The sequence below is a fragment of the Gymnoscopelus braueri genome (genome assembly GCF_963280865.1).
Source record: "Gymnoscopelus braueri genome assembly, chromosome: 21".
NCBI lineage: Eukaryota > Metazoa > Chordata > Actinopteri > Myctophiformes > Myctophidae > Gymnoscopelus > Gymnoscopelus braueri.
Genome location: NC_137623.1, coordinates 31827443 through 31851931, shown reverse-complemented (window position 1 = coordinate 31851931; position 24489 = coordinate 31827443). Strand labels below are relative to the sequence as shown.

Below are 24489 nucleotides of genomic sequence, written 5' to 3'. Positions count from 1 at the left end.
GCCTCACACATTCTACTCAATTCGGCTCCCATCGATTTTTCCACTTCTGCTTATTTCCTAAAAAGTGGAATGAAGATATAAGGCTTTTTCTTCACCCAATTTACCCTCAAGCCACAGTCCTACCACCAAATGCAGCAGGGGCACAAGAAAATGTACACCCCCACTGCAGGGACACATGTGCTCATGGACACACACGCACGCACGCAAGCGCGCACGCACGCAAGCGCGCATACGCACGCACGTTGACAAACATACAGGTGTGTGTGTGCGTGTGTGCCAGGGAGGAGAAATAGCTCATTTTTCATCCAGGCTGGGGTGAGGAAGCAGACTCCTGAGGTGGTCTGTCTTCCATCAGCCCAGCTTGGATGAAATGGCTTGGATTTGTGCTGCCCTACTGTATGTCCATCCTGGACTGCAGTTAGTCCTGTGGCAATCAATGGGCTTCATAGTTGTTCAGTAAAAGTTTACAGTATATTCAGAACTCACAATCACCTTTGACAGTGTGTGGAGTACAGGCATTGGTTGCGGTTAACCACATTTATTCGTCTTGAAGATTTACAAGCTCACAACGCCTTGCGATGCCACATCGTGAGCTTGTTGATCTGCTATTATTTTTGGAGAAATGAATGTTAGCCTATAATGTAATGCGCAAAACAGGGACATTGGGGCTATGCCGAATTCACACCCGAAGCGCTAGTGATTTCTACTGCTGAACCTCACCCCTTTTCTCAGAACGTGGAAGCGAAATCCCGCTGCTGCTGTGAATTTGGCGTTGAAGGTCCCGCAAGAATTAGGACAATAATGGTATGCAAGACAATGGCATTGACCGGACAGTGACACTTTACAAGACAGCATCGATGTGAAAATCACACGACATAACTGCAAGGAAAACGGTTTAGATCAAGCACAAAACAATATTCCGTTACAAATCGACGTCGTCGATAAGGCCGAAGACCTCGTGTTTGTGAAACACAGTCAGGCGCTAAAGGCTGATTGTCTATGCAAGTCACAAACACTCTTTTTCTGGTTTATTCTTTCCAATTGTCTGGACTTTTGACTGGATCACTTTATTATGATCGAGCGTTGCCAGAATCTTTTCCCCCGAAAACAAACTTTGGCGAGGCTATCAGACACGTTGCTGTCCGCCCATGAGACTCCTGCTGCTCCCGACTATCACGGCTACCTTGCCGCATTATGGTAATGTTGCTCATCAGACTCTGCAAAGCCACTGGAGTGTTAGTTTGTTGTTGCCGCGGTTTCTTTCTCTCTTTTTTTTCTCTTCACGTCGTCGAACGGCGCTATTGTCATTAGTAAACATCCCAGCTGCTTCCAAGGCTCTTCTACTGTGAAAGAGGCTTACACTCCCAATCCACAAGGGAGCAATGTTTTGAATCGTTCTGCACACACTCACAGACACACACACACACGCACACGCACACCCTCCTCGCCGGCATCCAAATGCATCTGGTGGCTGTGATTGTGCATAAAAATGAAGGAACTAAACTTTTCACCCCTCCCTCCCTCGTCCCTCCCTCCCTCGTCTCTCTCTCTCTCTCTCTCACTCTCTCTCTCTCTCTCTCTCTCTCTCTCTCTCTCTCTCTCTCTCTCTCTCTCTCTCTCTCTCTCTCTCTCTCTCTCTCTCTCTCTCTCTATCTATCTATCTATCTATCTCTCTATCTCTCTCTCCTTGATTGTGTGTGGGGCACCGGGGCGTCTATTTAAGCCATTAAGACCGGAAAGCACCTGTCCTTTAAAATTTTAACCATTATTTGGTAGCAGATATACAAGCTCATAGCGCAGCACAGAGTGTCGCGCTATGAGCTTGTAGATCTGCAAATCTTTGAATATATATATATATTTTAAGCAAACATTTGTAACTCAAATCTTTGCTTCTGGGGGTCCCTGGAACAGAATATTTAGAGATGGGGGTCCACGGCCAAATGCATATCATTTTGGGGGTCCTTGACATGAAAAAGTTTGAGAACCACTGATATTATTAGGATCTAGAAGACGTTTGTGAATCCCGGATTGACTGGGTTAAAGTGATATTCTAATCTCCTTAGATTGTTTTGCATGGGTAAATATTTTGAGGCGCTTAATCTAACTGAATGTAATGATGCATTGATAGGGTAATTTATTATTCAATCAGCTGCGTGCGGCAGCTGATTACTGGAGTGTCAGAGCCACACACCAACACGTGCATTCATAAGCGCGTGCACACACACACACACACACACACACAAATACACGCGCGCGCTCACACGCATGCACACACTGAATCACATTATGCCATGGTCCGTATAGTCACTGTCATATATCTGTAAATTAGCATATCGTCTCTGTCGGGTGGAAACCTCACATGTACAAAACTGTTACTTTTCAGGATTCATATTCAAAGTAGCAGATCCACAAGCTCGAAACGCGTCGCTTCGCGCCGCGTTTCGAGCTTGTAGATCTGCTGCTTTTGACGCTTTCGTGTGACGCTGTAGTAGGATCAAGTAGGGGCGTTAATTTACTAACAAACACACAAAAAGTTAAAATACGGAGATAGGGGCTTTCTGCCCCGACAGTGACGATGAGAATAAAGACGGGGGGTTTGCAGTCAGATCAGATCCCAGGGCAGTAAGCTAGCGCTACTGCCGGCTCAAATGAAGTGCCGCTCATCGTTGGCCTGAGAGAGGCTTAGCGATCGTCAATAAGTCATTTTGTGATGATGGGGGGGGGGGGGGGGGGGTCATTGCTGTGGTTGCATTCTGGGAACTCCAGGACCCCCCCCGACCCCCCACCCCCTCCTTTCTCCGCCGTCATCAAGTCCTGCTGTGGCTCACTCCTCCGGCTCAAGACTATCTATATGCTAAGTGCGGCCCGGTGATACGGACTAAACAATTCTTGTGTCTGGAAACGACGTGTGTGGAGCTCCTGTCGTGGCTTTGCCTCACAAACACACACACACGCGTGCGCACAAACACACACACGCACACGCACGCACGCGCACGCACGCGCAATCTAGTCAAAGATTTTGCTTTGACTCCATTTTTTTCCACGTCTAAAGGAATGCTCTGTCTGGTTTATACTCTTTGGAAAGCTCTCAGCGTGCGATGCTTCCACACTGCATGTCCCGTCATTATGCACGCTGTTGATGCTTGTGTTGAACGATGGCCTTGTTCAGTCATCATCTGTCTCGTTCTCTGAGAGAGAGACAAGCACACACACACACACACGCGAATTAATTTTCCCATTGACTTATAATGGGACTCACATTCAAGTATTTTTTTCTCGGAAACCATAAGGGCTACAGTTACAACACTTGGAGGGAAGGTTCAAAGTCCCATCCCCTAATTATAAAAAAATAACTACACCAGTCGGCCTCATGGTGGCGCTATAACTGCCCACTTTACATTTTGGCCTATAACTCTTGAACCATAGGTCGTAAAATCAAAATTTTCCCTGGATTCCTTGGGTCATGAGTCATGACGCAACTCCCCATATAGGCCACGCCCATATGCGGCTGGATATATTTTCCGCCATTTTAATTTTCTTCAAAACACACTTTTAGCTCCTCCTCCCACATATTGTATCCAAATTTCACAAAAATCGGTACACATGATCTTTGAACCCATGTGATAAATATATCCAAGCAGCATTTTGATAGTTCTTACCGTTTGTCCGTAATTGGCTTCCAAAGATAGTGGGAGGGGCCCGTTTTACCAAAAATGCCAAAAATCACGAACGAAACGTCCGGTCAATCCCAAAACAAAAAACTATAGTAGCATACTCAAATTCTTGAGTAGTTACTGTCCACCACTATAAACCTAGTCACAGTGTATGATCTGTATTGTGTTTTATAAACCTTCTAGCTAGTGTATGATCTGTATTATATGTGTTTTATAAACCTTCTATCTAGTGTATGATCTGCTGAATGCTGACTGTTACAAACACACGTCTGACTCACTTTACTCTCATCATCTTTAATTAGATCAAATACATCAACAGACATCATCACTATCACATAGAAACTATAGAATTCAAACCTGATCCATAAATGACAAACACTACAATATAAAACATGTTATGTCACCATTGTCACCTTTATACCAATATAATTACAAACTGATTGTTTATGCACTATAAAATGATGTATGTTATCAGGAATGATTTTAACTGTTGATTTTAACTATCTGTCCACCATAGCTCTGTCTGTCTGTCTGTCTGTCTGTCTGTACCAATACCAAAGTAATTCAAAACTGAATGACATTAATTAAATAATCAAATGTAATTCAAAATATAAATTAATAACCTGCCATAAACCAATCCCTTCTAATTGCCATGGAGATCTCCTAATCAATACCAGATCAATATATTCAATATAGGCTTTTATTGAACGCTAAATGTTCTAACTGTGGTTTTCCAGAGTTACACAGATCTTCCCTGGTAACATCTTCAGAGACGGACCACCTTTAATACCATTAAAAATGTATGGAAACAGTGTGTCAGTGAAAGTGTGTGTGAAGGTGTGTAGGTGTGTGTTAGAATCAGGATCAGAGAAGGACAGCTGTCCTCTGTCCCAGTCCAGCTGGACTCTGATCCTCCGGGGTTTCTGATTCACTGAGAGAACAGTCTTCTGAACCCCTAATAAGTGTGCTTTGTATTTACCCTCACAGAACTGTATAAACCAATCTCCACGCCCTGTTTTTCCCTTCCTCTGGAAAGACTCCACACACACACCTATTCCCCAGAATTTATTGTCTCCAACCTCAACATCCCAGCTGTGAGACCCTGAGTTAAAGCCCTCAGAACCCAGGACTTGGCTCCACAAGATAAACCTCTCTGGGTTGTCAGGAAGCTGCTGCTTCACTCCACGTCTCACACTGGTCAGATCATCAGACAGCATGAGCCATGGATGAGCAGTGTTGGGGTCCAGGATGACAGGAGTGTAGGAGACAATGTCCTTCATCTTGTCCCAGACTCTGAAGGTCAGGTTCTTCAGGTGTTTGGCCTCGTCTATCAGTGCTCCTGAGACAGGCGGTGGGTCCTGCAGGGTGAGCTGGACTCCCTCCATCGTGGTCTTGTAGTTCTGCAGGAATGAGACGTGGTCGTCGGCTCTCAGCTGGTCCTCAGCAGCTTGGATTGCATTGGAGAGGGTTTCCATTTCTCTGCTCAGACCCTCGATCCTCTCCTTCATCTCCTGACTCTTCTGAGCCTCTTCCTCCCGCAGAGCGGTGATCCTGGCCTCCTCTTCCTCCTGTAGGAACCGACGAATATTCTGAAACTGTTCCTTAATCTGCGTCTCTGTGTTCCTGGCCTGAACCTTGATGTGATTTTCTGTGTTGTCGTAATCTGTTTTAACTTCTTCAAAGACCTTCAGTTTCTCCTTTAAAGGCTCCAGTAATTCCTGGACCTTCTCTTTGCAAAGTACTGACGCTTCTTCCACGGGGAAGAACTGTCCGACGTGTCCTTTTGAATCGTAATGCACGAGACACACCGGATATTGGTCGTCCAGACGGGAGAGCTTGAGCTTGAGGACCTTAGAGCTCACCGATGAGGAGCTCCGGCCTCTCTCCTCCAAGAGGTTCTCACACAGGTTCTTCAGCGCTAAGTTTGGATTAAAATCCTTAGAGGATCTTCTCTGACAAACAGGACATTCTTTTGTTGACTTTTTCGTCCACCATTCCTGCAGACAGTCTTTGCAGAAGCTGTGGCCACAGGACAGCACAACGGGATGTTTAAAGATGTCATGACACACGGGACAGGTCAGCTCCTCTACCTGACCAGTGAAACGGGAAGCCATTTTGTCTGCCGGTCACACATCTGATGTGGAATGTTCTCTGAGGCTGGTACACCAGAGAGACAAAACAACCATAATAACATGAGTACAGTAACAGTAGTAGTTATAGTAGTGTTTGTAGCGGTTGTAGTATTCATAGTAACAGTAATAGTTTTAGCACCTTTTAATAATCTTCCTGTTCTTACCTCAGTGGAGATTGTATCAGTTAACAGTCTGTCGGTCTGCCAGGTTGTACAAATGATCCGTCCGTCTATTCATTGATCTATTTATTGACTGATCTACATCGGAGACTCATTTTGTTTTTCGTGTCGCAGTCTCTGTCGAGTGACTCTCAGTCTCACAAAAAGGCTGAGAGGACTAAACAAGGAAATGGACTTTGATTCATTTTCTTCTGATAACAGGAATATCACACACACACACACACACACACACACACACACACACACACACACACACACACACACACACACACACACACACACACACACACCTATACTGTATGTTATCATAAAACGATGAATCAAAGTTCATTTTCCTGTAGATGACTGGTTGTATTGTGGCTCCCAGGCAAGAATAAATAAATGTTTTTTGTTGTCATACACAGAGCATTAGTATCCTACTCAATGGATACTCCAGAATAATAACTGTTTCTAATACACTACTAGATGTAGATTGTTTGAAAAGGCTGACACACACTAACACACACACACACGCATAAACACACGCACGCACGCACGCACTCACGCACACACGCTCATACACCCATGCACGCACGCACGCACGCACGCACGCACGCACGCACGCACGCACTGTCTGTCTGTCAGGAAATTCTGTCTTCATCAACAGGTATATCAAGGCCCACTTGCAATACCCTCTCAGCCCACCAGTCTGTCTGTCTGCACTGTACAAACTGTGACTGGGGTCAATAAATATTAGTAAACTATACATAATAAAAAAGACTATGTGCAGTTTGCAATTAGCATTAAGCTGAGTTCAACACATTATTTTGTTCAATTATGTTTTGAATAATATCAGCTGTGTGGGTATAATCAGTTAATTGTCTTGATAGGTTGGGGGAGGGGTGGAACTTCCACCAAGTTAACCTCTCTCTCTCTCTCTCTCTCTCTCTCTCCCCCCCCCTCCCTCCCTACTAGTAGTAGGGAGTACTCAAATTATTTACTTCGGTAAAAGTATCAATACTGCAATATAGAAATACTCTGTTACAAGTAAAAGTCCAGAATTCTAAATGTACTTGAGTAAAAGTACAAAAGTTGTTAGAAAGGCCCTGGACTATCAGTTATTCAGAATAGTTAAGGACATGCACTACGCCTCCAGGCCACTAGGTGGCGATTTGTATGCAAAAGACAGCAATAGAGAAGAAGTGCAGTCAGCATGTTCAGAGGCTAAGTGCCTAGCTTAGCCAATTTTTACTGTTGTTCTGAAGGTTGAGTTCATGACTAAAGTGAGTATTAAGATGATTTAAGACTGCAGAAAGTAAAGTATATGGCATAATTGTGTTTCAATTGGTCAATGGTCTGCTGTAGCTACATTATTCCAGCTATTTAATGCTAGCCAGCAGATGGCATTTGACAACTTGTTAAACAGTGTGTGATTTCTCTTCACATTAGTATATTTAAGGTTTGCAGTTGGTCTAATGTTTATGGTTACTAAGCTGCAGTATGGTTTGCTAATTAGCTATATTGTGATGTTTGTGTTTCCTTTAGAAACCAACCAATACAAAACAACAATGCAACCTCATTTACCTGCCTTTGTTAAAGGGATTGTAGGCGATTCAGAGATAAACAAAGAAAAAAACTCTTGCAGTTCGTTTCCCCGACCACCAGGGGGTGACGCAGGGAGGAGTTCCATAGGGTTAAGGGGACTTCTAAACGGGCCATGCCGAATATGGGTTCCTTTATTCGGATACAATTCGCGGAACTGCCCGCCCCTGCCGGTTCTCTGATTTTTTTTTTTTTAAATAGGCTCTTTCATGACAAATTGACCACATATATGAAGTTAAACAACTAAATTCTATCCAAACGCTATCTGAAAAGTAAATTATGTGCCTCAAAAACGAAGTTTGAGAGCGTTTTCAAACCGAAAGTAAAAAGTTCACACGGACACGGACGCGCACGGATGCGCACATGCGTGCGTTAATTTACGGCCCGACACAAACATAAACAGTAGGGAAATACGGATTTCAGAAAGAGGACTGTGTTTCAATGCAGGAAAACACCCCAGCATCATTATATAGTGGCTGATAGAGGGGAAAAAATGCTAAATATATATATAGACATATTTTTCAAATTTAGGCTTAATGTTGCCAACAATCCCTTTAATAATACCACACGCCAAAGTGGATCTCGACTCCTGCACTTTTACCCCTGAGGCGAAGCAAGCAGAATCTGAACCCAGCAGCAAACTAGATTATACAGTCCTTTACCACAAACACTCAGTAACAAAAGTGTCTACAAGCAATCTACAAGCTCACAACACGTTGTGATGCGACGCGTTGTGACGAGTTGTGAGCTTGTAGATCGGATATTTTCAAATAGTCTATGTATAAAAGAGGGCTAAAGTGGTTAATGTATGTTTAATAATATATCATAATTTATATCTGAAAAGTAACTTGTAAAGTCTTCAAATAATTGTATTTGTTGTATTAATAATTAATTGTATTAATAATATTTGCCTCTGAGATGTAGTGGAGTAGAAGTAAAAGTATTGGAAATTGGAAATACTCAAGTGTAAATACCTCAAAATTAAATGGACTTAGTTACTTTCCACCACTGACAACGCGTCACCATTATTGTTGTGTGGTTATCAAGAAAATCCCAAGGCACAACCTGGACTTGCCATGGCACACTGCTTTGGAAACCACTGTCCTATACAGTATATGTCTGCTATGATAGCACATTATTATATCTCGTATTGTATTGTATTGTATTGTGTTCAGTGGTTCTCAACCTTTTCAGGCCGTGTCCACCCCAAAATAATCATATTTGAATTGGGGACCCCCCCACCCTGACAAGCACTTGGAATATGGTGTTTTGTTTTTGACACGGTTCCACAGATAAATGTTGTGAAAATAGCACAGTGAGCTTGTAAATCAGCTATTTTCACAGTTTTTGCCCCTATAATTTGACATTTTGGCCAATGTTTGACCAGTGTTTTTTTGTATAGTTAGTTGATTACTTTTGATGCAGTAAATGGTCCTTTGCTTTCTTTTTTTGTATTAATAAATTAAATTGTCACTTCACTGTCATCTGGGGACCTCCTTCAAATTCTTTGGGGACCCGCCGACCCACAGGTTGAGAACCAATGTTGTAGCTGATTCCTATCTTCTCTGCTCTCCCTTCCACCCACCCCCCTCACCCACTCCAGGGTAGGGATGTTAACAATTAATCTATAATCGATTAATTGATGTTAGGAATTTAATCAATACAATTTTAGAAAAAAATAATGATAAAAACTACGTTTTTACTTTTGTTTTGGGGCGGGGGGGGGGGGGCTAGTGAAAGTTACAGGTATGGTGTGTGTGATATCAAATCAAGCTTATCATAATCACAGTAATCCTTAATCATATATATATATATAATCATATTCCATCATATTCAAGGGCTTTTGGAGAAAAAAGAGACAGACTCCAAAGAGCCCTCCAGAGGGGAGGTGTGTGTGTCTGTTTCCAGCTGATGCTCGTTGACGCTCGTTAATGTTATTAGGCAACTATGTTTTTGCAAAAACTTTCGGTTTCGGACAATAATTTTCCTTTTGGTCCTAAAAAACGCCGCTTATCAATGAATTGATTCATCGATAAGGTTATCAACTATCAATTAATGAATTAATTGGCAATTTACATCCCTTCTCCAGGGCCCAGAACATATTCCGGCAGGCCATGCGCACCCCGCTCATCCTCTTCCACGTGGTGCCGGCCTCCCTGAAGGGCCAGTACGAGGCGCTCTCTGCCCAGAGCGAGGTGGGCTCCCCTCAGTGCAACCGGGTTCGCTTCAGCCAGGACCACCTCCAACCCCCCCAGCATCAACATCATCAGCAGCATCATCATAATCTGCCCCCCGGCGAACGCTCCAGCCTGGTGGTGGGAGGAGGCGCGCTGCTGCTGGAACAACACACCCCGCAGAGGATGTCGTCGCGCACGGGGCCCCACCCCCCCATCCTCAACCACAACAAGTGGGTTTGATTTTTTTCTCTCTTTTGTCAGCGTCACACAAAAGTAGCAAAAGTAGCAGATCTACAAGCACAAAACGCGGCGCGAAGCCACGCGTTTTGAGCTTGTAGATCTGCTACTTTTGCTATTTTTGAATCCTGAAAAATAACTGTTTTGGAAATATAAGGTTTCCACCCGACAGAGACGATTGATTGATTGATTGATTGATTGATTGAATATTTTATTAAGCAAACAAATGTAAACATCACAATAACATTTATAATACTTTGTCTAAAAGGTTCCGTCCAAAAAAGTCCTTGCGGTCTTGTTTCCATTGAGGTCCTTGGTATTCAGTTCATAGACATATATAGTAGCAATCAAACAGTACAAATATCAACTCAAAATACAGAGAAAATACCACTATATGTACAAACAAAACAAAGATGCATAAAAAAAAGAGACAGGGAGAGAGAGGTGGGTCATGGGCCCCAGTCTGAGAAGTAGTCGAATCAGTTTGTTTTGGGAGGTTTGAAGCCTAGTCTTCAGTGACACTGAGGTGTTGGAGTACCAAGAGGTGCAAGCATAATCAAAAAGGGGCTGAATCAGGGCCCCTGAGAGGGTCCTGAGGGCATTCTTGTTGACAAAAAGGGAAACTCTGCCCATAAATCTGGTTCTCTGGTTTACTCTTTTGTAGAATAGAATAGAAACAACATAGAATAGAAGAGACATTTGCCCTTGGCTTCACCTTGGCATGTCTAATATCCAATTTCACAGTCACATAAATATACCTAAAGACAGGAGACGCCACAGAAACACAAATTTACAAACCAAAGAAAAGTGAATAATACTGTACCATTTCATTAGGCAGTAATTAAGAGATTTGCTTTGAGGGGGAATGCATAAGTAATGGATAGCTACTTAATATTAAGCCTAGCGATGAAAGTGTGAAGAAAACCTTTTGCACATTTGTTTCACTTATTGCCGAAAAGGGCATTAGTGACAAAAGCAATAGTTTTTTTTGTCACAATAGGCTGCAGTTTTAAGCCCTACTATACTGCTAACAGCTGTATTGATGGTTGTATGCAACATTTATGAAAGTGAAATGAACTGACATTAGGCGTCAAATCCTTTGCATACTAAGCACCAGTTTGACATGCTTTCAAGTGGTACTGTAGGGAAAGGCATTATTGTGTGATTTCCATAATTAACAAAACAATGTAATTTGGTTGAGGGAGAAAATAAGAATTTACAATGTAGGCATTTAGCAGACGCTCTTTTTCCAGAGCGACTTACGGTAAGCAAGGTAAACACATACATCAAAGTGCCTCGGTAATCTAGGATCATAGGACCCCTTAGGTGAAAAAGAGATGAAGCAGGGACCCCCCCACACTACATATTGTACAAAATTGTGCTGCAGATTAAAACTTTTCATAGATTTCATAGATATAACTTCATAGACTTGTTAGACAATACTATCATCTGTGTTGGATGTTCATGTGTATTTTCAGACATAACTTGACCGTTGGCTATGTACTTGGTAGCCGATCTACAAGCTCACAACGCTTCGCTCTGCGACACGTTGTGAGCTTGTAGATCGGTATATTTTTTTGGGCGAATGTTCCACCCACAATAGGGACGCTATGGTTAAAGTGGTCTAAAAAAAGAATAAAATACAATCCGAGCAAACTTTGGCCCCCCTGCAGTAACTCCGAGGACCCCCTGTTGAAAACCCATAGTCTTAAACAATATAATATATATATATATTTTTTTTTAATAATAATAATCTGTACATTGAAACTATAGAAACTATAGGATGCCAGGTAAACAAATTGTTCTTTGCCCCCCCCTCCCTGTACCCACAGTCACCAGGGTCCTCTGGCGGGGAGCACCCCGGAGCCGAGTCGTCGCCAGTACGCCACCTTACCCCACGCCCCCCCGACCTCCAAGACGTCCTCGCCCTCGCTGCAGCGGCGGGTCAGTGCCAACCCCGCCACCGGCTCCTCCTACTTCAAGAAGACGGGACGCAGACTCAACATCCAGCTGAAGAAAGGTGGGGAACAAAATGGCGGGCGGACCAATTATTATTTTTAGTTTCCACAGCGTTTAGTTTCCACAGCTGTTTCGCAATGCGCTTGACCAGTGTTTCTCAAACTTAAAATTTTCAAGGTCTCCCCTTAACTCTGACAGTATACAAATGGAACCAAATGGACCCGTACGGGTCCATTTGGTTCCATTTGTATACTGTCAGAGTTACAGACTTGCAAGGGTCAGTTTAGACCCCCCAAAAAGGAACCCAGAGTCCCTAGAATATGAGAACCACTGCGCTAGACCCCTGGGAGATGGATTGCTGAAATCGTAATACCTTTCATCAACATTGCAGGAATTCTGTTCGAGCCTTTCAGTGGGTATAAACTCCCTCAGTCAAGTACCCAGCCGTTACCGCTGGAACGCTGGAGACGGCGCTGTAACTAATGCAGTTATAGGACATCAAAGAGTGTGCGTTTTATTGTCCGAGCTGATGGAATCACTGCGGTGGTTAAATCCCATTTGCTGCGCTGTGCATGACACAGCAGCTAACAGGGCTAACAAACACACCAACTCACTCAGTCATGTACTTACAGTTGCGCACGCACGCACACACACACACACACACACACACACACACACACACACACACACACACACACACACACACACACACACACACACACACACACACACACACACACACAACCTTTCTCAGTGCACGTGGACATTAGCATATCCATCCACACCTGCTCAGCACCTGCATGAACAAACTTCACACACTCGCGGTTCTGTCACCTGCACCCATAGGCGGCGGGTGAGCCTGACAATTGGGAAGGCTAGGGGAGATCTGGCTTGAGGCTGGGGGGTGGGGTCGGTTCGCACGCGGGCGGGCGCCAAAATAGTGTTTGTTGCTTTTAATTTTTTGGTTACTTTATTTCGGGGTTAGGGTTAGGTTAGGGTGATGTTATTTAATTCTTATTTTTGCCTGATTTTACTGATTTATTATCAAAAGATTAACTAAATAATGAACCGAATCTGAGGTTGACTTGCCTGCGCGCTCATTCTTAACTCTCACTCTCTTACTTTCTCTCTCTCTCCCCCTCACTCCCTCACCCCACTCTCTCTCTCTGCTCTCTCTGTCGTAGGGAGCAGATGTTTGTGCTGAGAGTTGGCACGGAAGCCTAGTATAGCAGCACGCTTCGGGGGAATAGCGTAGCAAAGCTAGGGCAGCAGCAACGGCGGCAGCAGTGCCGGGCTAAACGCAAACCTGCTCTCAGGGAAAACGCTGTCACAAGTCACTGCAATATGTCGTCTCAGGTCCCAGTAGTGCAGCCAGTAGATTTAAGGGTTTTTCCCGACAGAGAGCGCTGTGTTGCATTACATTTCTTTCTTTCCTTATTATTCTCATGCATGGATTAAAGTTCTCAGTCTTACTTCAGCTACTTCAGTCGCTACAATTTCAGTCATTTGGAAGCATGTTGTGCGACGAAAATAGCCCGTCTACAAGCTCTCAATGCGTGCTCGTAGACAGGTTATTTTCAGTTGTTCTTTAAAGATTATAGTATTTGAAGTGGTCAAACTAATTTAGTTTGGAGGCATTTCCCATAAAATCCTAATGGTCTCGTATATTTCATAAAAGCCTCAGTCTGTGATTTCTTCACCTGGTCGGCAGTATATGTAGAACAGCAGGAACAGTATCACTGTTTCACAAATCGCATAATAGGACTTGGCCATACAAATGTTTTTCAGTCGTGAGATTTTATTTTTGCTTTAATCCGTGTATTCTGAGGTCTATGTGATGCAGCTGGCCTCTTTTACTGACACACACACACACACACACACACACACACACACACACACACACACACACACACACACACACAGCTTCGGTCTTTCATTTCGGTCGTACTGCTTTCCAGGGAGCAATTAGTCTAGCTACAGAGAGTGACCGTACTGCCATTGGTTTCGGTTTCTTTCCACTAAGCCATGTTGTTGTTTCATAATCCAACTCAACACAACTCATAAATTCACACAAGCTTCTCTTCTTGCCGTAACTTGTCCGAGCGGATTTATCAGGTTATTGCACACAATTAAAGTTGTACGCTTCTGTAAACTGTCGGCCAAAACCCCAGACCGGAGATTAATTATTGTTTTGAACACTGAAATGTAATGGAGCGGCAGAATCAGATGGCTGAGTGAACCCTGGAACGCCATTCTGAGAATTTGAGCCCGACTTAAAGCCAGATTTTTGGGTCAGATGCTGATCCTGATTTTGGACATTCCTAGACCATAGATTACATTCATTTTAACCAATGTGTTGTCAAAAAAGTTAAAAGAAAAACAAATCTGTTTGAAAAACTTTCATTTTATTATAATATTTCACTTATAATCAAACTAATACATTTAAATAAACACAACTTTTTCAGAGATAAAATAATTACATTAAGTAAGCCTATATTAAACTTAAATATGAAACAAACATCTTAATTATACAAAGAACAAGCAAACAAGTACATATAAAATACACTCTTAAACTTAACTTTATTGTATTTACGTTATTTACAAAATGGAGTCTCTTTCAGTCTCCTACTGGAGACTCCACTGGTCATCAAATTATTGCCTTAGGAATGGGACAAAAATTTAAAAAATCGCCATGAATTCAAGTCTTCATGGGCTGTGTAATTGATAGAAAATAAGTCATTTTTGGGTGAACTACTCCTTTAAGCCCTATACAAAAGAAAAAGAGCTGATCTACAAGCTAACAGTGTGACGTGTGGTGAGCTTGTGGTACCCTATAATCATGTTGGTTTGGCCTCTCCGTCTCTCAAGTTCAGAGTGGTGGCAGTGTCCCGTATGCACTGATGGAAAGTAACTAAGGACATGTACTCAAGTACTGTACTTAAGTAAAAGTTTGAGGTATTTTTACTTTACTGAAGTATTTCACTTTTTTTGTACTTGTACTTCTACTCCACTACATCTTAGAGACAAATATTGTACTTTTACTCCACTGCAATTATTTGAAAACATTAGTCGCTAGTTAATTTGTAGAGTTTGATTGTTATGACAAAACAAACATTAACCACTTCAACCCTATATGCATTTCGGCCATTTGAAAATAGCCGATCTATACGTTCACAATGCTTGTAGATCTGCAGCTTGTACTGTAGATCTTCTATTTTAAAAATATTTTTATATATATTTCTACATTTGAAAACTTGTGAAATGAGACATGCATAATGAGTACTTTCTACTTTGGGTACTTTAAGTTCATTTTCTACCAATACTTTTGTACTTTTACTTCAATTCAATTTAGAATTCTGGACTTTTACTCATGGTATTGATATTCGAGTACTTTTTCCTCCACTGCCCGTATGGCAAATTAACAAGAGTGCCTCAATCAAATAATGCGGTCGAAAAAGGACACGTACACACCCCATTGAGTCTCATTCTGACAAGCCTCTCCTCATGTTCGCAGTGTAATTGGCTTATGGGAGTCGGGATTTGCGATTAATCCAGAAAGGAACACAATTACTTTTAATGTCGTTTTCCGTTTTCCCAAAATAAAGACGTCACCAGTGTAATTACCGCAGGGCCTATTTAGGAGATGCTTTCGGCTTAATTGATCAGGAGAGCGTTAACGATGAGATCACAATTGGTTCTCAGAATGGCACAGGAGTTTGATTCTGCTCGTTAGGCTGTTTGCAGGCCAGAGGGAGGAGGGGGGGTAGGACTTGTGTGTGTGTGTGTGTGAGCAGGGATGCAGTTTTTTTTTTGGGGGGGGGATGTTTAGACGTATCCAGTTCCATTGGGATGGGGTGATATCCCCCCCACTTCTGGGACGAAGAAAAAAGAAAAAAAACTCGTCCTAAAACACACCGCCCCATTTTTTTTCGCGGACCGAGGCCGCCGGATTAGACCCGGGGGCGAGGGTGTTTTAGGACGACGGTTCTTGTGTCCATTTCTGAATGGAGAGAGGTGCGCGATGGACAGACGTTTCCTTTTTGCCACCCATCTACACTTCATGGAGTACATCTTTTTGTACCGAATTAACCCAATTAACCGAATCAAAGTAAGAAAAACCCGAAATAAAAGGGATTCTCAAATGCTCTCTTGAGTGTGAGTGATGAGTGACAAAGCACAAAGAGCGGTAGAAACGGGTACCATTGTCGTCTCTGTCCGGTGGAAACCTCATATGTCCAAAACTGTTACTTTTACTGGCTGTTACTGTCATTAATTTACCAAAAAAAACACAAAAAGTTAGAATACAGAGATTCTAGGAGGTTTCTGCCCGACAGGCAACAACAACGATATGATACGGCTTATCAGCCTTCTGAGACTGTATAGTGTAGCACGCATCAAACAACAGCTACATCTCTTCCCACCATCTTCCGTCTTCTACAGTCATTACATTTCAGTAGAGAAACAGATTGCCACGGCAGCCTGCTCAGATTCTGCAAACGCGTGTGGAAAAAAGAACTAGCGTTAAGCCATTCAATCCGGGAACGCATCTGTGTCATTTTTAGATTTATTTGGGCTATTCAAAAATAGCAGATCTACAAGCTCATAGCGCGGCACCGAGTGCCGCGCTACGAGCTTGTAGATCTGCTATTTTTGAAAAATCATGAAAATGGTGTGCAAATCTTTGAATATATATATTTTTTCACAGCGAACATTTGTAACTCAAATCTTTGCTTCTGGGGGGTCCCTGGAACAACATATTTTGAGATGGGGGTCCGCGACCAAAATACATATCATTTTGGTTTGTCCTTGACATGAAAAAGTTTGAGAACCACTGATATTATAGCAACATACGGTTTTCAGAAATTTAGAAGTCATTTTGTAGATGCCTTCCCGGATTGAAAGGGTTAAAAGATTAGCGTTTGTGTAAGTCTCTCATCCCATTTAACATTCGACATGAATAATGACTGCTATTTCTTCCTGTTTCATTACGGTGCCATATTGGCTTAGTTAGTAGAATGACTGAAAAAGTCTTTATCCTCAGCAGTTCAACTTTCTGACAGACAATACACACGCACACACGCACGCACGCACACACGCACGCACGCACGCACGCACGCACGCACGCACGCACGCACGCACGCACGCACGCACGCACGCACGCACGCACGCACGCACGCACGCACGCACGCACGCACGCACGCACGCACGCACACACGCACACACGCACGCACACACACACACACCCCTCTGCTGATTTGTAACTGCCGCAGAAGCGGTGACAAAGTTGCCACTTAGGGCTTTCTTTTCGCTTTTGTGCCTCCGCAGCATAAACACAACCGCTGTCAGCCTGACAGACAGCCGGACACGCTGACAGCCCAGTCAGTCAGTCAGTCAGTCAGTCAGTCAAAAGTTGGTTGTGATGAAGCATCAGAGATGCTGACAGCTCTGAGAAATGAGCAACCTCTCTGACATGAATACCAAGCAGCAACCGAACGAAAACACGTTCATTCAGTGTCAGGGAGGATTCTAGCGGGAAAAAAAACTCTGTGCAGCTTAGCTTTATAAAAACACAATAAGTTAGAATATGGAGATAGGAGTTTTTTCTGCCCGACAGCAACGATATACTCTTGTCACAGAACCACTTGACAAACACAATCAATTTTAGGATTATAAATCAGCTGACATTTTGAAACCACCACCACCACCACACCACACACACACACACACACACACACACACACACACACACACACACTCGGGCTCGCGTAATTTTTTCTTTGACGATTACAGGTCCAGTCAACGGTAAAGGTCATGGCAGAAATCCTCCAATTTAACCGTTATTGGATTTACGTATGTCTTCCACAGCAACAATTCACATTCGCTTGATCAAAAATAAAGGTCATAGCTTTACTGTACAACCCAAAGCAATCAGCTTGGATATAGTTCAATATCTAGTTTTTTTTTGCTTCTTCCTATTCTGTGGTCTAGTATCATCGTGATATTGTCTGCGATTGTACGTACATTGATGCCCACATTGTACTCATGGGCAGTGGTGGAAAAAGTACTCAAACGTTAAGTAAACGTATCAATACTGAAATGTAGAAGTACTCTGTTACAAGTAAAAGTCCGGAATTCAAAATGTACAGTACTTACTAAAAGTACGAAAGTATTGGTATGAAAATGTACTTAAAATACCAAAAGTAAAAGTACAAAAATGTTTGAAAATAGCAGATCTACAAGCTCACAACACGTCGCGACGCGTTGTGAGCTTGTAGATCTGCTATTTTCAAATAGCCTATGTATAAAATAGGGCTAAAGTGAATGTATGTTGTATAATATAATAATTTATATCTGCAAAGTAACTAGTTACTAAAGTTTTCAAATAATTGTAGTGGAGTAAAAGTACAACATTTGCCTCTGAGATGTAGTGGAGTAGAAGTAAAAGTAGTGAAAATTGGAAATACTCCACTAAAGTAAAAAATACCTCAACATTTTTCTTAAGTACAGTACTTGAGTAAATGTACTTAGTTACTTTACACCACTGCTTATGGGTAAGGCTTTGGGTTGAATGACTAAGAAAAACAGCATTTTCAGGAATGAGTATAGAAAGCAAGGATTGTTTCAGTCCAAGCCGTTGCCGTTGACTGACATTTGGAAGCATCCAGAGACGTGTAATCAGTCATTCCTCTATGGTCATTATGGTCGGTAAAACCTGCCTTTTAATTCGACCATGACTTGCGACAGTGGCTTTGCTGTCCACATGCGTTCGTCATAAACACCCATTTTTTGGTGCATTCATATGTTTGACTTTATATTTAGATATATCGGCACACTTTTATTTTCTCCTTAAGGGATTTTCGGTGCCACACCCTAATGGTAAACCAGTGAACTCCTCCAGGCTGTAACTAAAGGATGTCTTTTATGAACCGTAGGAGACTCTGGCACATGCCCTGCACCATAATTTGATCCCTGCATATTGTTTCCTCATGTTAGGAGAGGATATTACAAAAACAGGCATTTTCTTTAAACGTGCAGGAGCACCATACGGCAAGGGTCTTCAACAGTGGGTAGGGGGGCCGCCAAATCTTAGTGTGATAGGATAATGTATTTTACATTAACCACTTGAACCCTAGCATCTCTATTCTGAGCAGAACTTAAGCCAAAAATTGCCGATCTACAAGCTCACAACGCCTCGCACTGCGAGGCGTTGTAGATCTGCTATTTTCGGCAAAGAGGTTTGGGTGTAGAGAGAGAAAAGAGCAGTCCAAGGACAGAGTTGAAAGGTCAAGTTTACTAAGTATTGACGGTTTAAGTGGTGAAATATCTGAAAATACACATTAACGTGAATCCAAAATACACTGATGATCGTGCTGTCAAGCAGTGAAACGACAGTATATGGAATCTATCTGCAACATCATTTTATACAGTATGTAGTGGGGGGTCCCTCCTTCATCTCTCTCTGCTAAGGGGGTCCATGGCCTGAAAAACGTTAAAGACCCCTGCCATACGGTATGGAGGCATTAATTACTGTGTTCTTGATGGTTCATTATTCCTCCCTTGTAGGTCCAGAAGGCCTCGGCTTCAGCATCACGACCAGAGACGTGCCCATCGGCGGCAGCGCGCCCATCTTCGTCAAAAACATCCTCGCCAGAGGCGCCGCCATCGAAGACGGCCGACTGAAGGCCGGCGACAGGCTGCAGGAGGTGCGTTCTGTTCGGCTGTGTGATTCTGCGTCACTTCAACATAACCGCGACTAACCCCATGTGCAGTTTTCTGTTCACTGGAGATGTGTTTGAACAGCAGTGGTTCTCAGCATGTGGGTCTGGACCCCCACGTGGTTCCTCACATTATTTTAGGGGGGTCCCCAGATGACAGTGAAGTGAAAATTAATACCTAAAAAAAAAAAAATCATAAAAAAAGACCATTACTTCATCAAAAGTAATCAACACACTATACTATAAAGGCTGGTCAAACATTAGCGAAATTGTCAAATAATATAAGAAAGAGGGGAGAAAAAAAAACGATCTACAAGCTCCGAACGCCTCGCAAGTCGTGAGCTTGTAGATCCAAAGGCGAGAGCTCTACCGACTGTGCTACCCGGACACATGTACTATGACATGGTACAATCAATTGGTTGCTGCTTAAGCAGCGGAATGGTCCCACACAGCTGACTTCTGCTGCTGTGCACAAACTGCTGTCAGTGCTTCAATCTTGCGTCTTTCCTGGTTCTCTTTGGTGGAAAGACCACTTTGAAGGTAGCCTGGCATTGGCCAGACTGATAACGTGGATTCACTCTCACGTTCCTCCCCGGTGTCAGTCTGGACTTTGGCCCATAGGGAGTGAGTATGAGAAATCAGAAAATGATCGGGCCAATCAGTGACTGCGTTTCAACTGCTGTCCGTACAACAGTAGCCTCGATCTCCAGGCTTTTATTGTTTAGTTTTGCTAAAAAATAAAAGCCTGGCCCAGCGCGTCGGTGTACTCGGTATGAGGAAGTGTTTCACTTCCCAACCAACCAGAGTGCAGTGGGCGTCGCTCGTAATGTTGTGTTAACGGGGCGGGGGTTGACGGACAGATCGGTGAACCAATGGGATCAGGCGCAATCTCTCGCCGGCTCTATACACCCGCCCCTCTATACACGAAATCAGGAGCGTTGGGGCAGTCTAGTACAACAGTGAAAAGCATCAAAATCATTTTCTGATTTCTCATACTCGCTCCCTATGGGCCGAAGTCCAGACTGATACCGGGGAGGAACGTGAGAGTGAATCCACGTTATCAGTCTGGCCAATGCCAGGCTATTCGTCTTGTGGTGCCGTATAAAATCATATTCCTAGCTAGCGGGTAGTCAAAACTTTATTGCAGAACACAATGACTTTTCATTGAAGCAACCAGGTAGGATGAACACATATTGTAGTTTGCTGTCCATTTCTCTTTAAATGCCCTGTTTTCACTGTAAACTTTCCTCTTATAGGCTTTTGGATAGTGACATTTTCTCTTATTCTTCCTAACTTGCAGGTTAAATGTTTTTAGCGAACTTACGAAAGCAGGCTGCACATATAAGCGTAGCTCCTCAGCTGCAACCAATCAATCCAGTAATGACAGCTGAGTTTATGCTCCGTCGTTTGACGGTGTTGTGCCCCGAATATACAGCTGATCTACAAGTTCACAACGGGTCGATCAGCGACGCACTGTGAGCTTGTAGATCTGTAACGCCATCGTCCACCATGATGAATTATTATAAATGACAAATTACGCGTTGTATGTCTGGGATGACCTGGGTTAATAATTAATAATAATTCATAATTAATAAAAGTAGCCTATGTCAAATATTATAATTAGAATGAGTTCAGCTCCTAGGCTTCATGGTAAGTCCATACATTTATTATTGACAATAATGTTAAGGGGGAAAAACTGCTTGTTTACAGTATATTAAATGCCACCATAGCTCGTTTATTTTGATCCGTTCTCTTCATCACAAATGTACGTCTTATAAGGCAAGTCTGTCATGGAGTTCCAGTAAAAACCTTTAACTATCAATTTCTTAAAGTAGACTTTGATTATATTATCTGGCCCGCCATCTAATGCCGTAGAAAAAAAAAAGATTGGCCTGAGGCCAAACGTATTTGCCGACCCCTGGACTATGGCTTTGGATTGCTGAAGAAATCAGTGATGGAAGAAGTACTCACGTGTTTTGCTTAAGTAAAAGTATCAATACTCTACAATACTACGATACTCTACAATATTGTAGAAATACTCTGTTACAAGTACAAGTCCGGTATTCAAAACTGACTTGAGTAAAAGTACAAAAGTATTGGCATCAAAATGTACCAAAAGTAAAAGTACTCATCATGCAGAAGATCCTTTTTCACAAGTTTTGAAAATAGCAGATCTACAAGCTCACAACGCGTTGCAAAGTGACACGTTATGAGCTTGTAGATCGTCTATTTTCAAATTGCCAAAATATATATAGAAGTCTGAAGTGGTTTTGTAATAAAAATAATCAAAATCTATAAAGTAACTAGTAACCAACATTTTCTAATAATTGTAGTGGAGTAAAAAGTACAATATTTGCCTTTGAGATGTAGTGGACTAGAAGTCAAACAAGTCAAATGTGTGTGTGTGTGTGCGTCCGTCCAGGTGAGTGGAGTGGACCTTAGTGGTAAGAGCCAGGAGGAGGTGGTGGCCCTGCTCCGTGCCACCCCCATGGGAGGGACCGTCACCCTGCTGGTGCTCCGCCAGGAGGACCCCCTTCTGCCCCGAGAGGTGGTCAGTACTACTACTACTAACCCCACAGACACACAACCACCACCACGTTTAGAAAAAAATGTGAACCTAGCTGATCTCGAAGCTCACAATGCTATGTAACACGTTGTGACCGACTATTTTCTAAATGAATACGGCCTCGAGATTTTGACTGACATTGGTATGTGCCTTAAGGTATTTTTTCACCGCACCAATGTTGGCAGTATATATGTTGCAAAGCGTCTGTTGCTGAAAATCTGCTGTTGAATGGGCGGTGGGTACACTGTCGCTTCAGGTCGCAAGTTGCAGGGAACCGTCGAAAGCTGCTTTCGACCGCCAGATAGCAGCCGGCTTGCTGTTGAAAAAGACATGAAGCCATATAGGCTATTTTTAGCACCATAGTCGCCGTCTGTCGGTGTCGGCTCGTTTTTTTCACACCTTCCAACCGACTGATCTCCCGACCTCCTGCCAAGCCAAAGTGCAGTAACTACGTTTTTGGATACACCGACTTCTTTGTGTATCCCAAAGGTCAAATTAGCCTTTGCGATTTTGGGGGATAAACAATTACCTCAAGAACAGATACACTATTAGTGTAATATCACTTATATGCCGATATCTAATTTGGCTGACGTGTTGAAACACTTTTAAACCCATTTTATCAGTGATATCTTTCCCCGTAGTTACTGTACTTTGTGCTTTGCAGGGCAGTGTAGGAGTCTGTTTGGTGGAGAGCTACTTACAGGAACAAAAAGTTTTGAAAAAGCACTGCGTCAGTCTCAAGTCGGTTCATCTCACCTCTTTGCTCCTCTGGTTTTAGTCCATTTCACCGCACTGCACTCCATGGTCATTGTCTGTGCCGGGGTCTGTTAATAATAACCCCATCCAGGGAACAGGGGAATGAATGGTGGGGACAGGCCGTCAGGACAAACATTATTATCCTCGCTGACCTCCCCGCCATCAGGTGCAAGGATAAGAGCAGATAAGTTCAGAATCACATTAACACAAAGCTTTTCTCCAGGGCGGGTTATGCTCTGTCAACCTCCTCTATCTGATATACCCAGCACACACACACACTATACCACATACATACTGATGGACAAGACAAACACACACTCACCTACACACGCACGCACGCACGCACGCACGCACGCACGCACGCACGCACACTGTTTGTGGTTCATTCTTCATGGAGGTGAAAACATGCAATTTAAATGTAGTTGTCTCTTATTGTTGGTTGCTAGCTGCTACTGTATATTCCATTGTGGCGTAGGCTATAACTGACATGTACTTGGTAGAACAGCATTTCTGGCAGCAACTGCAATGAATTACTAGGTTTGTTAACGTCCATATAATGCCCAGCAGTCGGGGTCGGTTTCTGTAATATCTCGGGAAAACAAATCTCACAGCCTGGTCCAATTAGGGTTCAGGTCCGTTATAAAAAAATACATAAAAACAGTCATTCCGTTCCGGATTTCAGAACAAATTTCAAGCCCATATCCTAAACCTAACCTCTAAATGCCTAATCCTAATTCCAACCTTTCTGTAATTGTAAGACTAACTCAAATACTACTATATGTCGGGACAACTACTGTATAAGCTTTATGCACAGCAGCCATATTGGAAAGAAATCGGGCCTCTTCCTTACTAGCCTGGAAACCAAGTCTTAAGGCCTTTGCAGACAGGGTGCGATTAGTCAATCAGTTTTTACCGCATGCGAAAAGACGCACAAATCGAACTGGGTTCGATCGGAAAAAAACGCATCGCCGCATCGCATCGCCGCACGGTAAATTCGGAGCCGGGTGTGCATGAGGTCATTGAGAACCATGTGTTCATTTAAAAAATGATATTGTCCGTTTTTTCCGTGCGAAAAATTGCACCCTGTCTGGAAAGGCCTTAAGTCTGGCCATGCCAGGCTACTTCCTTCATTCCTGCACAGGTGTTACCAAATGATACTAATGAAGGCTCTGTTCCATTCTGCTCAAACAGAGTCAGGGTGCTGATATTGTGCATGTTGGCTCACTGGAAACACTCTGCTACACCAGTGGGTCTCAAAATGTGGTCCAGGGACCCTCATGGTTCCTTGAAGGGGGTTCCAAATGGCCCCTTGCGGGTGTGTAACTCTGAGCGTGTACAAATGGAACCAAATGGACCCATGAGGGTTCCATTTGTACACTCTCAGAGTTATGTGGGTCCTTGCAATTAAAAACGTGTGAGGAACCACTGTGCTACACTAAATGGAACAGAGCCTTCATTAGTATCATTGGTAACACCTGTGAAGGAAGAGGCCACATTTGTTTCCAATATGGCT

General features: G+C 43.1%; 1 protein-coding gene across 2 annotated transcripts in view; it reads left to right on the top strand.

The window, feature by feature from the left end:
- LOC308077613 (partitioning defective 3 homolog) overlaps window positions 1–24489 on the top strand; it is a 669238-nt gene that overhangs the window by 358183 nt on the left and 286566 nt on the right. The window contains exons 9-12 of one of the 2 annotated variants that reach the window (XM_080418368.1): window positions 9656–9973; window positions 11813–12000; window positions 19503–19642; window positions 22077–22202. In XM_080418368.1, coding sequence (XP_080274494.1) covers window positions 9656–9973; window positions 11813–12000; window positions 19503–19642; window positions 22077–22202 — 772 coding nt within the window. Of the gene's footprint in view, window positions 1–9655; window positions 9974–11812; window positions 12001–19502; window positions 19643–22076; window positions 22206–24489 lie in introns of both variants that reach the window. The other variant, XM_080418367.1, reaches the window with a different exon arrangement.